Consider the following 19,674-nt stretch of genomic DNA (forward strand, 5'->3'; position numbering starts at 1 on the left):
GGTGGTACGCTCCAGGATGGGGGCTATTTGCTGCGTCAAGCACTAGCTTACTGAAGGGGAGGCGTGACCCCGTGGGGGCTTAGGCCCCACTGCCAGGCTCACAGGGCAGCGGCAACCACGGGGACACGTGGCATGTCTCGGCCAGCAGGGGGCAGGGACATGCTGCCCGTCTGTCCTTGCGCAGGCTTTAGCTTGCCGCCCGCCCCGAGCCCCCGCTGAGGTCCACATTATCCCCATTTTGTAGTTGAGAAAACAATCACACAAGGGCCTGGGTTGGAAGGGCAGGTCTGAGGCCAACTGCACAGCTTGTAAGGAGAGTGTGGAAGGGGAGCTGCCTTGTGCCACACGGTGGTTGGGACGGAAAGAGAACACGTGTCAGACCCGAACAGCGGTGTCCCGTGCCACCTCCGCCACCTCCAGGTCTGCTGCTTCACCCTGTCCAGCACTACCCTAGACCCAGCAGGGACCGCAGCACCGTGCGGTGCCAGAGCCCGCGAGGACAGCCTGGGGTCCACGAGGACCAGAGAGCCAGTGCTGCACGTATGTGCACACACGCGCATGCAAATGTTCAGGTGCCACGCACTGCCTACGTGTCATGCGTTTGTGTGTGTGGTGTGTGCAGGTACAGTGCATCGAGTGTGTGTTCTGCACATGTGTGCACGTCCCGAGAGCACCATGCAGCGGGGGCCCTCCCCACAGGCAGGCAGCAAAGACCAGATCCCAGACCACCTCCTATAAACATCTGCCAGGCCCCAGCCAGGGTGGGGTCCACCTGGAGCTCTCCCACTCCACTCCAGGGGCGTCTGCAGCCTCCCCCGGTTCTTCTGGGTGCCTAATGGGCACATCCACCCCTGAGCCTGGTGTCAGGTCCCCAGGCGCCCAGAGGCTAAGTAGGAATGCTGGCAATCCGTTGAGGCTCCCCTGCACACACCTGGTGCTGACCCAGCTTCAGAGGCCCATTTGGTTATGGCCTTTCCTCCCTCATTTGCATGCACTGTCCTGCAGGCCCAGCTGTGACTTTTGTCCCCAGAGGGAGGCACCTGCTGTGTCAAGAGCCTGGGCTCGGTGTGGGCACAGCCAGGCTCAGGGTCCCCAAAGTTTCCAGGCCTCAGATACTTAGCAGGGCAACAGCCCAGACCTTCCAGTTGCACTGTTCCCACCTTGGGGCCCTCCCCACCCCAGCCACAGGGTGGAGACCAAGCTGGCGGGCTGGTCTGTCCCCCGAGGCTGTAGATGGAGTTCCCCACCCCTGGCTGCTAACCGCCCTCTCCAGGGCTGGAGACAGGTGTTTCTGTACCTACTCCTCGGGGCACTGGCACCCCCTACAGGCAGCTGGAGACCCCAGGACCCTCTCCCAGAGACATCCTGAGTGTTCTCCCTCCCTTCCAGGAATGGGGTGGGTGCAGAGCGGTTTGGGCACAGGCAGGTAACAAGATCATGGTCCGTGGTTGCTCAGCCAGGGAGCCTGGTTGTGACATCAGGATCAAAGAGTCCAGAGAGTTGCAAACCTACTGGGCGGGGAATCAAGGGTGTCTCCAGGGGCCCCCCGGGCTCAGCAGGTGCAGACAGGCGAGGACTTTGCTAAGCAAATTCCCTGCACACACCCTACCCCACTTCATCATATCTGGGGCCCCCACCCCGTTCTCTCATTTGCCATCCCTGCCATGCCCGGCCTCGCTCTCCTGGGCCTCGCGGCTCTCCTGGGCCTCACGGCTCTCTTGGGCCATGGGGAGGGCGCAACGTTGTGCTTGTCACAGCAGCTCAGGATGCAGGGGGACTATGTGCTGGGTGGGCTCTTCCCTCTGGGCTCTGCCGAGGGCACAGGTCTTGGCGACAGGCTGCAGCCCAATGCTACCGTGGGCACCAGGTAGGAATGCAGGGGGTGGGGAGCGAGGCTGGGAGTGGCTCGGGTTGGGGGTGCTCCCGAGTGGCGATGAGGCCACCCGCAGCCCTGTGTGGCCCCAGGTTCTCGTCTCTGGGCCTGCTCTGGGCACTGGCCGTGAAGATGGCGGTGGAGGAGATCAACAACGGGTCTGCCCTGCTGCCCGGGCTGCACCTGGGCTACGACCTCTTTGACACGTGTTCAGAGCCCACGGTGGCCATGAAGCCCAGCCTCATGTTCATGGCCAAAGCAGGCAGCTGCAACATTGCCGCCTACTGCAATTACACACAGTACCAGCCCCGCGTGCTGGCCGTCATCGGGCCCCACTCGTCCGAGCTCGCCCTCGTCACCGGCAAGTTCTTCAGCTTCTTCCTTGTGCCCCAGGTGCGCCCCCCCCCCCACCTCTCCCGGTGCCACCCACCCCCACTGGCCCTGGCCCGCCGGGGCCCCCACATCAGGAGGTGCGTCCCGGCCACTGCAGGTCAGCTACGGCGCCAGCACCGACCGGCTGAGCAACCGGGAGATCTTCCCATCCTTCTTCCGCACGGTGCCCAGCGACCAGGTGCAGGTGGCGGCCATGGTGGAGCTGCTGCAGGAGCTCGGCTGGAACTGGGTGGCGGCGGTGGGCAGCGACGACGAGTACGGCCGGCAGGGCCTGAGCCTCTTCTCCGGCCTGGCCAACGCCAGGGGCATCTGCATCGCGCATGAGGGCCTGGTGCCGCTGCCACCAGGCAGCCTGCGGCTGGGCGCCCTGCAGGGCCTGCTGCGCCAGGTGAACCAGAGCAGCGTGCAGGTGGTGGTGCTGTTCTCCTCCGCCCACGCGGCCCGCACCCTCTTCAGCTACAGCATCCGCTGCAAGCTCTCACCCAAGGTGTGGGTGGCCAGTGAGGCCTGGCTGACCTCAGACCTGGTCACGGCGCTGCCCGGCATGCCTGGGGTGGGCACCGTGCTGGGCTTCCTGCAGCAGGGCGCCCCGATGCCGGAGTTCCCATCCTACGTGCGGACCCGCCTGGCCCTGGCCGCTGACCCTGCCTTCTGCGCCTCGCTGGACGCTGAACAGCCAGGCCTGGAGGAGCACGTGGTGGGGCCACGCTGCCCCCAATGCGACCACGTCACGCTAGAGAACCTATCCGCGGGGCTGCTGCACCACCAGACCTTCGCTGCCTACGCGGCTGTGTATGGCGTGGCCCAGGCCCTTCACAACACACTGCGCTGCAATGCCTCGGGCTGCCCCAGGCGGGAGCCTGTGCGGCCCTGGCAGGTAAGGCCGAGGAGCCCCCACCCTCCCGAGAGCGGGGAATTTCAGGGGGGAATCTGGGCCGGCGGCAGCTCCGGCCGGCCCGGCCCGGCCCCACCCACCTGCTCCAACGCACCCGTCAGCTCCTAGAGAACATGTACAACGTGAGCTTCCGTGCTCGCGGCCTGGCACTGCAGTTCGACGCCAGCGGGAACGTGAACGTGGACTACGACCTGAAACTGTGGGTGTGGCAGGACCCGACGCCCGAGCTGCGCACCGTAGGCACCTTCAAGGGCCGCCTGGAGCTCTGGCGCTCTCAGATGCGCTGGCACACGCCGGGGAAGCAGGTGAGCACTGGGTGGCCGGGCCCCAGCTGCACAGCAGCTTTCCCCTCAGCCGGGAGAGAGCTCTGGCCCTGCCTGGGGCGCAGTGGGGGACCGTCCACGGGTCCGGGCGGGCGCACCAAGCTGAGCACGGCCCGAGCCCCGAGGCCCTGTGCCAGCAGCCCGTGTCCCAGTGCTCCCGGCAGTGCAAGGGGGGCCAGGTGCGCCGCGTGAAGGGCTTCCACTCTTGCTGTTACGACTGCGTGGACTGCAAGGCGGGCAGTTATCAGCGCAACCCAGGTGAGCACCTCCCTGAGGCTGAGCAGGGGCGGGGACCCACACGGTCTCACGTCCTGGCTCCGAGTCCAACTCTGAGGCCACGGCAGGTGGGAGTGTGGCGGCAGAGCCCGTCCCCCCAGTGCGCCCTCTCTCCTCCCACGCCACAGATGACCTCCTCTGCACCCAGTGTGACCAGGACCAGTGGTCCCCAGACCGGAGCACACGCTGCTTCCCCCGCAAGCCCATGTTCCTGGCATGGGGGGAGCCAGCCGTGCTGCTGCTGCTCGCGCTGCTGGCTCTGGCGCTGGGCCTGGCGCTGGCGGCCCTGGGGCTCTTCCTCTGGCACTCGGACAGCCCGCTGGTTCGGGCCTCAGGTGGGCCACGGGCCTGCTTTGGCCTGGCCTGCCTGGGCCTGGTCTGCCTCAGTGTCCTCCTGTTCCCTGGCCAGCCAGGCCCTGCCAGCTGCCTGGCCCAGCAGCCACTGTCCCACCTCCCACTCACTGGCTGCCTGAGCACGCTTTTCCTGCAAGCGGCCGAGATATTTGTGGGGTCGGAGCTGCCACCAAGCTGGGCTGAGAAGATGCGTGGCCGCCTGCGGGGGCCCTGGGCCTGGCTGGTGGTGCTGCTTGCTATGCTGGCAGAAGCCGCATTGTGTGCCTGGTACCTGGTAGCCTTCCCGCCAGAGGTGGTGACAGACTGGCGGGTACTGCCCACAGAGGCGCTGGTGCACTGCCACGTGCACTCCTGGATCAGCTTCGGCCTGGTGCATGTCACTAACGCCATGCTGGCCTTCCTCTGCTTCCTGGGCACTTTCCTGGTGCAGAGCCAGCCAGGCCGCTACAATGGTGCCCGCGGCCTCACCTTTGCCATGCTGGCCTACTTCATCACCTGGATCTCCTTTGTGCCCCTCTTTGCCAATGTGCGCGTGGCCTACCAGCCTGCCGTGCAGATGGGCGCCATCCTCCTCTGTGCCCTGGGTATCCTAGCCACCTTCCACCTGCCCAAGTGCTACCTGCTGCTGCACCGGCCGGAGCTCAACACCCCTGAGTTCTTCCTGGGAGACAATGCCAGAGCACAGGGCAGCAGTTGGGGGCAGGGGAGGGGAGAATCGGGGCAAAAACAGGTGACGCCTGATCCAGTGACCTCACCGCGGTGAGCCTACTAGACTTAGTTGAGATGCCCCCAAACTGAGTTCTTATGAAGCAACCCAGACAGTACCTCAACTGCTGAGACTACCCCCAGCTCTAGATCTTGACAGCAGGCTGACTGCTGACCTGGATGCCACAATGATCCTTGGGCCTGCAGCACTCAGGAAGATCCTCAGCACCCACCTGGGGCCCCAGAGAGACTCTGCCCCTGTCCCAGCCAAGCCCTGGCCAGGGCCTACCCAGGTGATCCAGCCCTACTGTTCCAGAATAAAGCCAACGAAAGTCTCCTCGGGGCTCCTTAGCTCAGACCAAGAGCTCAGGAAGGCCCCTAGCCAGACCACTTGAAGGCCAAGCTGGGCATCACTTGCCTGGCCAGGCCCAGCCTGGAGACCCCAGCCAGCACCCCCTCCAAGCATCACAGGGGTGGGAGGTTGGTGGGTGGTGGTCAGCTGTGCTGACTCCTCCGCAGAGGCACGTGACAGACCGTGGTTCCCAGAGTGGTGCAGGAATAGTGAGCAGGACAGAAGCCCACTTAGTGGGGGAGGGAGACACCCAAACTCTTCCCCTCCCTGGCCCAACCCAAGCGGGTAAAATGGGGTCAGCCGCCAGCAGCACCGTGGACAGAGCCCAGGCAGGGTGGTGGTGGGACTCAGCACCAAGGCCAGCACCCACGACGAAGACCCCTGGAGCCGGGAGGCAGCACCACGGACAGAAGACCAGCCACCGGGACTCTGCTGGCAGCCAGCACCGGGGACAGAGCCTTGTGGCTGTGGCTGACCGGGAACCCAGAGCGCAGCACCTGGCCAGTCCTGGGTCAGCTCTTAGCCAGGCCCTGGGGAGGCTGGACAAGTCTCCTGCGGTACCCCGGCAGGAGAGAAGAGACAGTCCACACGTCAGTCCCATAAAATTAAATGCTTTTTAGTCTTTAAAATAGCATTTACACAGAAGCAGCTCTATTAACTATCTGGACGGACACTCTGACTTGATACAGTATCTACAGCGCAGATGTGTGCAGGCCAGAAACGCCAGGAAGGAAGCGGCGTGAGTGGGTGGGCAGTCACCTGAGGACAGCAAGGAAGGGTGGGCTGCCTACCCCCTCTCCCCCAGACCCTGCCCCGGCAGCAGCTGCGTGCATCTGTGCCCTCTGCCCCTCAGGGTCACATCCCCACCACTGCTAGCTCAAACACATGCCTCTCCTGTCTCTCCCTCACCAACCCTCCCACTTTCAGACACAACCTGTGTCCCTGCATTCAGTCTGAGTCCCGGGGGCAGGGGGGCAGCTGACCTGGCCACCACCTTCCCCAGGGCACACAGGCCAGACAATAAATAAATAAATTAGATCCCTGTCCTGGGCATCCACAGAAGAGCCTGGGGGCTCTGATTCCACCTTTGAGGGGTCCGACCCAGCCCAGGAGAGAGTGGTGGGGCCTGTGTCCTGGGCAAACAGGGGGCCCAGGGCCAGCAGCTACTTCTCAGCTTAGTCTGAAGCCCTGTGCATGGCTCTGTGGGCAAGTGGGAGTCCCAGAGGCACTCCAAGGGCACCGGGAGGTGGAGGACCCTCACCAGGGTCTGCATGGACACAAGCCACTCTGAACAGCAATGTGCAGGCCACCGAGTCCAGATCGTGGTGGTCTGGGCTGCCCTCCGCCCATCCCCCCAGCCTGCTCCCTCTCAGTCCAGGCCTGGGCCCCAAGACATGGCCCCTTGTGTGCCCCAGAGCACAGGCTGGCTTGAGGCAGGACAGCCACCAATAAGGCAAGCCCACACAAGCTCCAGGGGCAGTGCCCGTGCAGGAACGGCCAGGACCACCAGCTCCCCCACCATGGGGCCCAGCTGAAGGCACTCTCTCCTCGGTCACATGATGTCAACAAAAAATTCACAGGGGTTTCCCATGGCCTTCTGGAAGGACTGGCGGCTACCCGTCAGCTCTGGGGGAACAGCAGCCAGCTCCCGGACGGGCGGCCCCCCAGGCGGCCCCCCCACCGCCGAGTATGCCTTTGTCAGGGGGTACAGTGGGGGGAGCCCCGGGGCAGCAGCCGAGGCCTGACTGTGTGGGCTGCTGCCCCGGCTGAGCTGACTAGCCGGACGCTCCCTCCAGCTGCTGCCAGCGACCCCACTCGGTGCTGCATGGTCCGACTCGCTGCCACTGCCTCCGGCTCCAGCCGCCCGGCGCTCCTTCTCACGGCCCAGTGCCCGCCGGCTGCTGCCGCCGGCGCTCCGGGTGGACCCACTGCTTTTGCTTCCTGGAGTCAAGGAGTGGAGGGAGGAACGAGATGGCGTGAGGCCGTGCCACTCCCAGGACACCCGGGCGTTGCCAGGGCAACCAGGGGCAGAGCCTGGTGGTCTCAAGCAGGGTGGGTGGGAGGGGGGCAGCCATGCAGACAGGAGGGCAGGGCCGACCCCACTCAGAGAAGCCAGAGCAGCTGCAGCAGCACGGGGTGGGGAGGGGGGGGGGCCATGGGGGTGGGGGGGGCGCAGGGCGAGCGGCGGCAAGCAGGGACACTCCGGGGCCAGCACAGTGCCTCCTCTCACCCCAATGCCTGACCTTGCAGCTGAGGACCTGAGGCACCAGTGAGGCCCTGTGTGCCTGGTGCTCCCATCGGCCATCCTGGGCCCCCCCCCCCCAACAAAGACCCGCCTTCCGTCCAGCCCCAAGGCCCTGGCCAGCTACTCAGCTCAGCCCCCGTCCTGGGCTCCCAGGAAGAGCGGGGAGCCTGAGAAGGCCAGCTGGCTGGGAACATGCCGAGAGGGACGCCGGGCAGGACCCTGGCTTACCGGCCCGGAGGGTCCACTCCGCTAGTCCTTCAGTCTAAGGCTTGCTCAGCACAAAGCAAGGGATAGCATGAGTCACACAGCAGGCCCAGCCCGGTCACCCTTCCCGCCCACAGGGGCATGCCGCCACCAGCTGGGCCTATCCAGGGTCCACAGGCACCCAACACAGCTTCCCCTTGGGCACCACTGCCCTCTGACTTGCTCTCCTCTCTCTCCCACCCCTTTCTGGGTCTACTGGGCTGGCTGCCTGACCTCTCTCTCCTGGTCTCAGCGACACAGACAGCCTCAGGCCACTCTTCCAACAAGCCCCTCCTCAGCTCTCCACACATCCCAGAGTGGATGCGCCGTTGTCTGTGAAAGTGTCCCCTCTGGCTCCCTGCTGGCCTGCAGGTGCCGCGGCGAGGGTGGGGGAGGCCTGTCCTCCACTGTGTCCCAGGGCCCCTCCACCGCCCTTTTCCGCGTCATCTCCCGGCCTTTTGCTTCTGCCACACCTGGACCACCAGCCCCTCCCGCACACACACAACCACCGAAGTCTGCAGCGTTCGCCCCGTCCCCCTCAGCCACTCACCCCTTCCAGAAGGAGCACGCCCAGGGCCTCAACACAGAGCAGGCAGGAACACACAGGGCCGGGGGGGGGGGGGGCAGGCACATAGGGCAGAGCCAGGTGGCGGGGACAGCAGGGAGCCAGGCGCCCGGCAGGCTCTCACCTTCACTCTGCTGACTCCCAGCACTGCCGCTGCCGTAGCTGAAGCCAGGGTCCTGGTATGCGGGTGGGAAGCAGGGCGGGGGGCCCGGGTACTGGTAGGGGTAGCCCTGACCCAGGGGCCAGGGCGCGGCCGGATGGGGCAGCGGGGCCAGCGTGTCCTGATCCGAGGCCCCACTGGAACCACTGTTGAGGTTCAGGGCTGCGAGATCTGGCAGGAAGGGAGGGTGGCTGAGGGCGGGGTGGGCAGGCCCTCTGGGGACCCCCTGCCCCGCAGCCCCTCACTCACTGCTGCACAGGTCCCCGAAGACGTAGTAGCACTGCTCCGAGAAGGTGATCTTGTTCACCGTGTGCCGCAGGAAGCCACGCTTCAGCATGCTGCTGGCGTACTTGCGGGCCTCGCGCCGTTCCTTGAAGCCCTCCACGTGCGTGTACAGCCAGTCCACCACGTCCGCCCCTGGCCCACGGCACGTGTCAGGGCACGGAGCCTGGGGGCGCTGACCCTCCCCACCCGGAGCCAGCCCAGCGGGGACCCCTCACCGATGACGGCATTGGCGATGGTGATCTTGAGCCACATGCGGTCTCGGATCTCCAGGCCCGAGTCCGGCAGCTTCATGACACGCACCACGGCACCCATGTCACTCTTCACCGTCAGCGGCGCCTCCTCCAGCTCTGCAAGGCAGAGCCCCCTCTTCAGCCCTGAGCAGCTGAGGGCAGTGGGGAGGGCTTGGGGTGGACCCCGGGCCCTGCTGCTGCACCCGTCTCAGAGACCGGGCTCCGCGTAGGGTCTCTGGTCCCAGAGCCCAGATGGCAAGGCTGTCTCGTGACTGTGGGGCCCACGCCCACCACGGGATGGGCCCTCCCAGGGGCGGGGAGCAGGCGTGGGCCGGGGAGATTGAATCTCTTGTCTCCTGCCCCTGCAGATGCTTCATCGGGATCTTGGGCCCAAACCAAGGTGGAGCCACCCCCGCCCTGTAGGTCAGACCCCCAAGAAGAGAGATCAGGCCTCTCCCCACCACCACCCCCCCCTCCCGCCACTCCTCCGCTAGCTCAGGGCTGTTAGTCGTGTTAGCTGCAAGAAAGCAGGCGGGGGTCACACACATGGGGGACAGGCCACTCCCCCGGTCCCCGCCGAGACAGAGCCCTGGGCAGGGACCACAGGGCTGTCCTGGTCCTCTGGGCACCTTTCCACCCACCACACAGGCAGCAAACCGGAAGGAGGGTGCGCACGAGGGCACACACGGGTCAGACACACGTGTCGGCAGTGTCCATCCGTACGTGTGCCCTGCGCCTGACTGTGCTGGGTGGGCACTTAGGACGGGTCCCCCACCCGGGTGCCTCAGGTCCCTGCTCTCCTGAGCTGCCACTTACGCGGAGCGCCGGGCACAGAGCTGGTTAGTGAGGAGGAGCTGGTGCGCGTGACGGCGCTGGAGCAGGGGCTCGTACCGTAGCGGGGCAGGGCTCCGGTCAGCGCCGCCGTGTGGGACAGCCAGGCGGCAGGGTCGATGGGCCGAACCGGGTCAGCTGGGTGGCCGCCGTGTGGTAACGCGTGTGGTAACGGACAGATGGACAAACGGACGGGCGGATGGCAGGACACACAATGGAGCACGGGGGCACAGAGGAAAGGACCTTCAGGCTGGGCGAGCGCCCTCATCCCCCTCCCCTGTCAGCCCTGAGGGGTCACTTACCCCTCGGGATGGTGAAGTAGCTCCGGGGGGTTGGGTCCCAGCACTTGGCCACCGTGAGGCTGATGGGCCTGTGGAGTGGGGCAGGTCACACAGGGAACGCCCCGTGCGGGCCCCCCAACACGCCACCTGCCCACCCCGCGCCTCACCCCGTCTGGGACACGATCTCCCGCAGCACCCGCACGGCGTCATCGTTGCTCATGCTCTCGAAATTGATGTCATTCACCTGGGGGGCAGGGAGGGGTTCAGCGCGGTGGGCTGGGGGTGCCGGCCTCTCGGCCCCCCAGCAGCTCCCGCAGCCCCGCACCTGCAACAGCATGTCCCCGGGCTCAATGCGGCCGTCGGCAGCCACGGCCCCGCCCTTCATGATGGAGCCGATATAGATGCCGCCGTCTCCCCGGTCGTTGCTCTGCCCCACGATACTGATGCCCAGGAAGTGGTGCCTCTCTGCAGGGGCGAGGGGTGAGCAAGTGTCTGCTGAGGGGGCCCGGCCCAGCCAGGCGCCCCGCACCCCACTGGGGAGGCCCCACGGAGCCCTCACCCATGTTGAGCGTGACGGTGATGATGTTCAGGGACATAGTAGAGTCCGTGATGCTGCTAAAGGAAGAGGCCTGTGGAGGGGCACGAGTGAGGGGGTGCAGGTGGGGGCTTCCGGAGGGCAGACCCCACCCAGCGCCTGGCTGCCACCTACACGGTCCGTCTGCCGCAGGCGCTGCTTCCGCCGCCGGCGCTTGTGCTTCCGGATGAGCCGGGAGGAGGTGCTCTGCTCCGTGGAGCTGCTCAGTCTGGGGGGGCATGAAGGGCAGGGGCCAGGCCACGGGCTGCAGGGCTGAGGCAGGTGGGGAGAACAGGGCGCCCCCCAACACACACACGCAGGGAGTGGAGGTGATGGGCGTTGGGTCTCGTCCCCCCCGCCCCCGGGCCCCGACCAGGCCGACTGTGGTGACACGGGGCTGAGGTACAGTTTGCTCAGGAGAAGGCTCAGCTTCTGGTTGTGCACACGACACGTACACACCCCACACCTGCACGGAGCACTTCTCTCAGGACAAACGGAGACACAGACACTGAGCCAGCACATTCGTGCACGTACACCTGTAACACACCCACTCGACACACACGCCCATTCACGTACACATGCCCGTGCAATCAAGCACACGTCCAGGGTCACACACACCCATGCACACGCGCGCGCACACACACACACACACCTGTATACACCTGCACACCCACGTAGAACGTGGCCACGCACACACACACCCGTTCACACACATAGGTCCATGCCCACACGTGCGCACCCATTACACACCTACGCACACGTGGCCCCCACACCACGCCCACGTGTGCGTACCCCTACAGCACACCCGTGCACACCTGCATGCACACCCACGCACCGGCTTGTGTTGTCATCCTCGTCTGAGTCGATGAAACTACTGGACTCAAGCTCACTGCTCAGCACGGTGGACGCGCTGTCGGCGGGCAGCCCCAGCTCCCGCCGCCGGTCCCCCCTCGGGTGCCCATTGGTCCGGGCAGCTGCGGGGAAAGCCAGTAGGGGAGCTGGCCGTGGGGTCCCGTGTTGCCTCGAGCACCAGCTGAACTAGGAGCTGGCCAGGGGACTGTGGGACTGCTGGGGGGTGGGATCACCGGGGTCCTGTGCAGACGGGCCTAGGACCTCCACCCGGGGTCCCCTACTGGTTGGGGGCAGTAACTGGGAGCAGGCAGGGACATGGGGTGCACCACAGGGGCCCAGGGGTGTCCGCCGCGTGGCCTTGTTACCCTCTTCACGGTTCCGGCGTCGGGCTCTCTCCCGCCGGTGGCTGACCATGGACTCCGTGCCAGTGTCATTGTCCATGCAATCACGGCTGCTGGCTACATTGGGGCTGTGCCCACAAGAGGGGGTGGGCCAGGGCAGGCTGTACCTTGGACGCCCTCCCAGCTCTTTGCCCCTTCTCCCACCCGCCCACCTACCTAGATCGGGCCTCTCTGCCCGCCCCGCATCCACTGACCAGTTTCTACTGCCCGTGGGTCCCTGGTCAGCTGCCCCTCCTCCCGAACGGCCTGGCCGGCAGCAGGCCCCTCAGCACCACCAGCCTCAGCCCCCCGCCCACAGTCCTTACTGGAAAGAAGGGGGCCGGGAATCCCCAATGCCGCCCGTCCTCTCAAGAGGCGGGGGCAGGTCTGTATGGCCATCAGTGCTCTGAGACCCTGCGTCCGAGTGCGCGCCCTCAGCCAGGACCAGCTGTGGAGGAGAGCGATGGCTCAGGGACGCCCCCCCGCCTGCGGGCCCACCCCCCCCGCCCCCGCCCCCACCCCCACCCCCGCCACGGGCTCACCCAAGCCCAGCCCCCACCGTAGCCTAGCATCCTCTGCCAACATCCCACGGACTCACCCAGGAGACCACGCGGCCGTTGAAGCAGGGCAGCTTGGCGTTATCATCAGAGATCTCCTCCTTTACCACCCTGTGGGCAGACACGGCCGTGAGGCCACCTGCACCAGGGCCTGCTCACACCAGCGGACTCCGGAGGTAGGACCTCCCCACAGTCTTGTCCAGGGTGCGTGCCGGCCCAGGGCACACAGCCCCACGCCCAGATGTCAGTCTGTGGATGCTGCTGCCCAACACGTTCCCCTCCCAGGGGACCCCTCCCAGGGCCCCTCCCAGGGCCCGGGTCAGAGAGAGGTCCAAACTCCCGACCCTCTACCAGCAGGGGGTCATCTCCTACAGCCCCCTGTGATGCAAGCATTAATCTCGCTTTGTGTTGTGTGCCCCACGCAGTGTGGATCCGTGAGGGTGGGGCTCTGTCTGGCTTTTCCCCTCTACCTCCCCTCCCCCAACCCCAGCCCCAACCCCAGAACAGGGCCTGTTCACAGCAGGCCTCCATACAGACGTGAGGACAGTCAGACCACACGGACACAGGCAGGTAGAGATGGATGGCAGACAGGCCTGTACACGCACACGGAGGGCAGGCCACAGCCCTCCTGACCCATCCAACTGGCCAAGGGGACAGAAGCAGACCCCCTGACTCACTGCAACAGCCCAACCCAAGGACTGAAACACAGCCAGGCACGAGGCTTTGGGGCCCACCGTGCAGTCTCAGCCCCAGAGGCCAGCAAGCCTCATCAGCCACGATGCCCCGCAATCAGCCCCCGGCCTAGGTTTCAATGCCACACTTGGTCAGGGGGGTTTAGGGGTGGGGAAGGTACCCAGGCAGGACACAGAGGACACTGGGAGGGAAGCATACAATGCTGTGGTCAGACACAGGTTTGCGGGGGGGGGGGGGGGGGGGGGCGGGGTGTCAGGTCTCAGATTCAGAGGGCCAAGGAGAACAGCAGCCCGCACAGATCACAGGGGCAGCTGGGGAGGGGCGGTGGGGCAGAGCAGGCAGTGGTTACGGCCCAGACGCACCCCCAGGGATGAGGGCAGGCAGGGTCAGGCCTACAGCAGGAGGCACCTCTACGCCCTACCCCCCGGAGCCCCACCCTGCCCAACACAGAGAGATTTCCACACCCGGGACCTGGGCCCAGCGGAGAGACAGGAGCCAGAACAGGCAGGAAGCAGCCTCGCGACCTGCTGAGCCCGGACACCTGGACTCTGCTAGTCCTGGGCAGCAACAGGTGGCCGGAGGTCCCCACAGAGCTGGCACCCCACACTCCCCTCAGGGAGCAAGGCCCAAGTCCACCACCCACCACCCGGGCCTCAGAAGACAAAAGACACAAGGCCAGCCTGGGCGGGATGGGGCACCCTGCCAGGGTCAGCCACACATGCAACGATTAGGTGGACACCCCAACGGGAGAAGGCCCCACGTCCGCCGCCCCAACCTACGATTGCACCACAGCCCTACAGAGTTGGGCTTCCAGCGGAGGCCGTGACCCAGCCCCGGACTCAGCAGAGGCCACGTAAGAGGGTGTCACCACAGCAAGACCCGAGGTGGCCTAGGGACACCTGGGGCTCTGCCAGCCGCAGCCAGCAGACAAAGCCCTGGAGCAAGCCCTCCTGGGAGCCCAGCAGGCGGAGAGCAGAGTCTCTGAGTGAGGGCAGCGACAGAGACTTGGGAGGGACCTGATTCCTGTCTCACAGCCCAGGTGGCCCAGCCTTCCCTGCCATTCCCAAGCCCCCGCCCTTTCTGACTCACCCCCCCTCCCCCGCCCCAGCAGGCAGATGGGTGCCCCAGCCCCCACACCACAGGGCCTGCCTGGCTCCCCCAGGGGCAGACACGCCAGAAGCACCCCAGGTCTCTACTGCTCACCTGGACAGGGCCTAGAGATGACCAATCAGCCAGGGTTGTCCCCGACCCCTGTACAGACGCCCCACCCCCAGGGCCCAGAGTCCCTGCTTCCCTGGCCCCCCCCCCCCCAGCCTGTCCTCCAACCAGCACGACAGAGCATTCTGCCTTCCACCTGAGGCCTGGGGCACTGGGGGATACCACAGTCCCCCACCCAGCTAGGCCAAGATAGCCAGGCTGGGGGAAGGGGCACCAGAGCCCCCAGGACAAGGGTGCGAGTGCTTTCCCCAGGATACACGATGCTGCCCACCACTGGCCAGCACGATCTCTGGGGGCTCCAGGGCAGAGACAAGGGTAGGAGAGGCCTCAGTGGAGCTGGGGGAAATGCCTCCAAGCAATTCTGGGGCTCCCTCCTGGGCCAGGCCTCACCAGGTGGAAGAGCAGGCCTCAGGAGGAGTCTCCACCGACCCTCAGGGGTGGCCATCCAGGGGCACCCCCATTGGCATCACGCCCCCCAACCTCAGAATTCCTGGCGAGATCCCGGTTAACCTCAAACTTGTGGCTGTCCGGCCCCGCCTGCCGCCCCCGCAGACTCGCCCTGGCAAGGAATCTTTGCAGAGCAGGGCCCTTGGAACCAGGCACAGACACAGGCCCAAGGGGACCCCCGGGGCCCTTGGAACCGGGCACAGACGCAGGCCCAGGGGAACCCCCAGGGCTCCCAGAGGCCACAGCATGCCACAGGCCAGCCCTTCCCAGTGGGCTAGCCACAAATGTGTCCCCAGAGGCACAGGGTCCCCTCAACCAGACCTCCCCACCATGGAGCAGGAGCATGCAGAGCAAACTAGACACAACCGGGGAGACCTCCAAGAGTCCCCCTCCTGCACCCACGAGTCAGAGATCCTCAGCTCCCACCTTACTTTCACCTGCCCCCCACCACCACCTCTTGATCCTAGAGCTCCCCCAAGCTCAGCTCTGCAGACTCCAGGGCCAGGGGGCCCCGGTCCTCTACACCCTGGACTCTCCCGACACCACTAAGGCACTGACCCCAGATGGACCAGCTGTGGAGGGCAGAGTGGGCATTCACCCAGGCAATCTGGGTCAGGCCCAGGCCTCATCCCCTGCCCCACAGCCCTCACACGGCCCACAGGCAGGTGGCTCCAGCGACCGGAGCTCCCGGCCCAGAGTTGGAGAGGCCAGGGCCACCGCCAGGCAGACGAACTAAGTGCCAAGCCCAGCCAGGCCTGGAATCAGCAAGGCAGCCCTGGTGGCAAGGGCACTTCAACGTGTGCCTCACCATCTAAAAGCTAGGCCCAGACCCCTCCCTGCACCATGGCTCAACAAAGCCAAAGCTTGGCACCTCTGGGCCAGCCCACCATAGGCCCAGAGACCTTCCCCAGCTCTGCTGGGTCAGAATGGCTGTGACCTGCATGGGAAAAGTGGGACGTGGGCTCAGGACTCCCCACCCACCTGGCCAAAAATGGGAGTGGGACCCGGCCCAGAGCAGGTGGCCATGGCCACAGCTCAGACTCCCCTTTCCCTTACTAGGTGTCCAGCTGTGGCCAGGAACATGAGGCTCTGGGAACTCAGGCCCTGGCCCATAGTGGGAAGGAAGGTTGGGGCAGGAGGCTCACCAGGGTGTTCCTCACAGCCCCTGATTCCAGGCTACCCCTCGCATGGTAGTGCCGCTGCCCCAGCCCAGCCAGGACTGCTAAGAACACGCCCTCGCTCTCTGCCTCTCGCCAGTGGTGGTGGTGCCCAAGAGAGTCTAGTTGTCCAAATGTACCTCAGGCCCCCTGAGAACTGCAGAATGGCCCCAGCGTGACCTGCCCTGGGGCTGTCCAGTATCCATGCAAACCAGAGAATCCAGGAAACGGCCTCAATGTCAAAGTCCCCGAGACACAGTCGCACACAAGGACACAGGCTGCCTGAGGGCGGCCAGGCCCACCTGCTTAGCCCATGAGGCCTCTGAGTACCCCACCCCCCAGCACTGCTGAGCTGGGGACTCAGGTTACCCATGGCTGTGCTAGGTCAGGCCTCGGATAGAGCTTCAAGTGGACAGCCAGCCTCCCGCTCACAGTTCCAGAAGCCCAGCCCAGTGCAAGCGGGAAGTCCCCTCAGCCAAGACAACCACCACTAAGGCTGGACATGGGGACACTGACCCAGAGGCTGCCTGGAGTCAGCAGATGGCCTAGGCTGCTCCCAGGAACCCAAGTACTATGTGGCTCAACAGGGATAGAGACCCAACAACCGGCAACACTCAGGCAGGGGCAGGTGGAGTGACAATCCAGGGTCCCCAGTGACCCTTGATCTCTGCTCTATCCTCAGGACCCTGGAGAAGGGGTCCAGAGAGAGGCTGCCTTGAGCCTCTGGAAACCTCTGCAGACCCCAACAGACATATCTGTGTCTGTCCCAGAGTACCTCATTTCCCCCATGCTAACTACAGGGGACCTACTGGGCAGCTGGGATACTGCCCCTCCCCTTCTCCCCCCCCCCACTCCTGTGACCCCAGGGCCCCATGAATCACAAGCCCTCCAGGCCAGCTCTAAGCACCTGCCTTCCACGGAAGGGGGGCAGTGGGATCCTGAGTCTGACAAGTGCCAAGGTAGGACGTCAGCTCACTCTGGGCCACGGACCTTGACCACCTGAAAGTCAACCACACTCAGGCACACAGGCCCAGGTCCAGAGTGGGGGCAGAAACGAGGACCCTCTCCCGCACACTGGCCAGCACTCTCAGGCTCCTGGACAGGCAGTCAGGGACAATCATTCGTTCCCAGCTCAGGCCACAGACAGATAGGACTCACGGCAACACCAGGGAGCGGAGGCACTGCCCCAGTCACAGCCCCAAGATTCCCCAAGGCCCTGCCCGGGTGCGGACAGGTGCGGACACCCGTCCTGGCGCACAGGCCCCACGGCCCACTGACCCGAAGTCCTGGTCCATGGACTTGAAGAAGAATTTGTAAGCGTGCACGGGCCGGTTGCTGAGCACATTCTTGAAGTCGGCCAGAGTGACGCGCTCGGGCGCCACGGGCAGCTTGACCAGGTACGGCGTCTCCTCCTCATCCATGTGATAGATGATCTTGGTCTCCGCCATGGCGCGGCGGCGGCGGCGCGGGGCCCGCGCGGCGCTCCCGGCCCGGCCCGGGGCTCGGACGCCGCCGCCTCGCCGCTGCCGGCCTGCGCCCCGCCTGCCCGCCCGCCCGCTCCGGGCCCGGCCGCTACCAGGCCCCCGGCGCCCCGCCCGGCCGCCCCAGCCCCACCCGCCCCGCCGGCCCCGGCTCTCCTCGCGCCCCGGCTGCTGCCCCGCGGCCCGCGGCCGCCCATCCGCCCCGGCCCGGGGACGCAGGCAGGGAGGGCGTGCGAGGCCCGGCCGCGTCCGTGCGCCCCGCCGCCGCCGCCGCCGCCGCCGCCGCCCCCTCGGGCCGCGCAGTTAAAGGGACCGCCGGCCCCGGGCTGAGCGCGCCCGCCGGGGGGCGCCCGAGAGCGGGCGGGGCCTGACGTCACCCGGCCGCCCGCGGCGCGGGGCGGGGCAGGGCTGCGCACGCGCGGAAGGGCGGGAGGGCGGAGCGCACGCGCGTGGGCAGTGGCGGGGCGGAGGTGGTGGCGCCGGCGCGCCGTCCTCGCGGCTGTCGTGGGCCACGGGTCCCTGGCCCGGCACGAGGGGACGTCCACAGTGTGCTCGGGTCTCACCCCACGCTGGGCCTAGGGTCTCGGTCCGTGGGCGGACAGGGGGACGTCCCCCGGAGGGAGGCGGCTAGGGACCCTCGACGTGCAACCCAGCTGTCAGAAGGGAGACCCCGCCCCAGGCAACGCCAAGCCCCTGGCCAGGGCTCCCTGGGTCCACGGCGGAACACAGAAGTGTGGCTGGGCCGGGGTTCGGGTCCTCCGCCCCCTCGCGAGGTCTCCCAGGGTCCTCAGGTGCTCAAAATCATATCGGCGGGTACCACGGGAAGCTGAGGATACTTCGGGCCGGGGCGTGAGCCGAAGACAGCCCGGTCTCTGCGCCCCCGCGCCCACTCCGGGCTCTCGCACCCTCTGCCGGGTCCCACGGAGGCCCTGAGAAACACGGGCCAAGTGCATGCAGGTGCTCGCGTGAACACGTGTATGTGCTGCTGACGGCAACAGAGGAGGTCAGCGTGGGCAGCGGTGCACTCGCGCGTGTGCATAGAGGTACCCAGGCAAGGTGCTTCTGGTAGCAGGTGAAGAGATCCCCCGACCCCCACCCCTGCATCTGCGGATCCAACCAGCCTGGGGTTAACCACGGGAGACCCAGAGCAGTGCCTCTCGGGTTGTGGAGGGTACAACCACACGCTGCTCCCACTGGAGGTAAAGGATCTCCCGCGCCTCCCCCACCCCCCCCCCCCCCGCCCCGCCTCCGTCCCAGGAGGACAACTTGAGGCCACTAGAGGGAGTCCCACATTGGCCAGAGTGAGGAACAGGCTAGTCCCCAGGACAGGACCCAAGAGCGATGTTGAGGGGGATGCCCCTCCTGGTGTGTCCCCAGCACTCCCCCTGAAGCTGGCTGGAGCTTGGGTTCTTCCATCTGCCTAGTCATGGCTGTCCTTGGAGGGTGGACCAGCACAGGAGAAAGCCCATCAGTCCACCACTGACTGGCGGGGCCAGACTGAAGAAGGGAAGTCCCTGAGCCCAGGCTGGGGACCACCCCTGGGTCAGCCTGGGCCAAGGGTGGCGACCTCCATTCCCCTGCGCTCTGACAGGGAGAGCAGGCAGGGATCTGCGAGGTTGACCTCCACTTAACAAAGCCTGCCCTTTCTCCCCTTGGGGCTCCGTTTCCCCAGAGGTAATCTGAGGATACTGCGCAGTATGGCCTTGGATGAAGGGTCTGCCATGGCTCTCTGCTGGGTGTCTAGGGAAGGAGGAAGATAGTCCCCACCCGAGAGCTCACCAGTGGCCCAGCATCCCGCAGGCCGGATATAAATGACTGCTGGTCACGTACATGCAGGGGATCTGATGCCCCATCCGCGCTTTGCCCCCCCCCCAAGCCTTTCTTTCTCACCAGACGGCCCAAGTCATAGGACAGTGGTAGCTGGAGGCTAGAGATAATACCAGAGTGGATTCTGATGTGGTCAGGCTGGCGCACAGCAAGGAGGGGTGAGTCTGTGGTCAGAGCAGTGCAGCTACTGTGGGGCTAGGGGTCACTAGGCTGAGAGGGAGGCCCATTATCAAGCAAGCCACAGCCCCTTGGCCCAGCCTCGCTCCCTGCCTTTGCCACTGTGGGACCCTTGCAGGTGTGTGGTGAGAAAACAGCCATTCTGAGGTGCTGTCTAGGCATTTGCAGCAAGACAAGCCTGCTCACACTGAGTCCAGACATTTAGCTAAGAACCCAAGCTTAGGGTGTCCACCACAAACTCCTGCCTCATGTTTCCCTAGGTACCTTTTTTTTTTTTTAATTTTTTTTTTCAACGTTCAT

At 65.8% G+C, this 19,674-nt stretch overlaps 2 protein-coding genes across 6 annotated transcripts; one reads left to right on the forward strand and one right to left on the reverse strand.

Annotated features, from left to right (window-relative positions):
• Positions 1–111: 111 nt before the first annotated feature.
• TAS1R3 (taste 1 receptor member 3) lies at positions 112–6,214 on the forward strand. Of its 2 annotated transcripts, XM_045475217.1 has the most exons (6): positions 112–1,867; positions 1,966–2,266; positions 2,364–3,143; positions 3,263–3,466; positions 3,622–3,742; positions 3,889–6,214. In XM_045475217.1, the coding sequence occupies exons 1-6, from the start codon at positions 1,665–1,667 to the stop codon at positions 4,875–4,877; spliced, it is 2,598 nt and encodes an 865-aa protein (XP_045331173.1). In that variant the 5' UTR covers positions 112–1,664; the 3' UTR covers positions 4,878–6,214. The 2 variants fall into 2 exon arrangements, with proteins under 2 accessions (XP_045331173.1, XP_045331172.1); XM_045475216.1 differs by having other exon boundaries at positions 112–2,266; positions 3,625–3,742.
• On the reverse strand, positions 5,767–17,435 carry DVL1 (dishevelled segment polarity protein 1). Of its 4 annotated transcripts, XM_045475225.1 has the most exons (16): positions 17,168–17,435; positions 12,416–12,485; positions 12,144–12,265; positions 11,803–11,906; positions 11,421–11,559; positions 10,721–10,814; positions 10,571–10,640; positions 10,337–10,476; positions 10,179–10,255; positions 10,033–10,100; positions 9,716–9,868; positions 8,885–9,016; positions 8,634–8,801; positions 8,349–8,555; positions 7,645–7,684; positions 6,999–7,112 (listed from the first exon to the last, which is right to left on the reverse strand). In XM_045475225.1, exons 1-15 carry the CDS (start codon positions 17,335–17,337, stop codon positions 7,674–7,676), a joined length of 1,725 nt encoding a protein of 574 aa, XP_045331181.1. In that variant the 5' UTR covers positions 17,338–17,435; the 3' UTR covers positions 6,999–7,112; positions 7,645–7,673. The 4 variants fall into 4 exon arrangements, with proteins under 4 accessions (XP_045331179.1, XP_045331180.1, XP_045331181.1 ...); XM_045475223.1 differs by lacking the exon at positions 7,645–7,684 and having other exon boundaries at positions 5,767–7,112; XM_045475224.1 differs by lacking the exon at positions 7,645–7,684 and having other exon boundaries at positions 5,767–7,112; positions 9,791–9,868; positions 17,168–17,434.
• Positions 17,436–19,674: the final 2,239 nt, after the last annotated feature.

The sequence above is a fragment of the Leopardus geoffroyi genome, chromosome C1 (genome assembly GCF_018350155.1).
Source record: "Leopardus geoffroyi isolate Oge1 chromosome C1, O.geoffroyi_Oge1_pat1.0, whole genome shotgun sequence".
In the NCBI taxonomy this organism is placed as follows: domain Eukaryota; kingdom Metazoa; phylum Chordata; class Mammalia; order Carnivora; family Felidae; genus Leopardus; species Leopardus geoffroyi.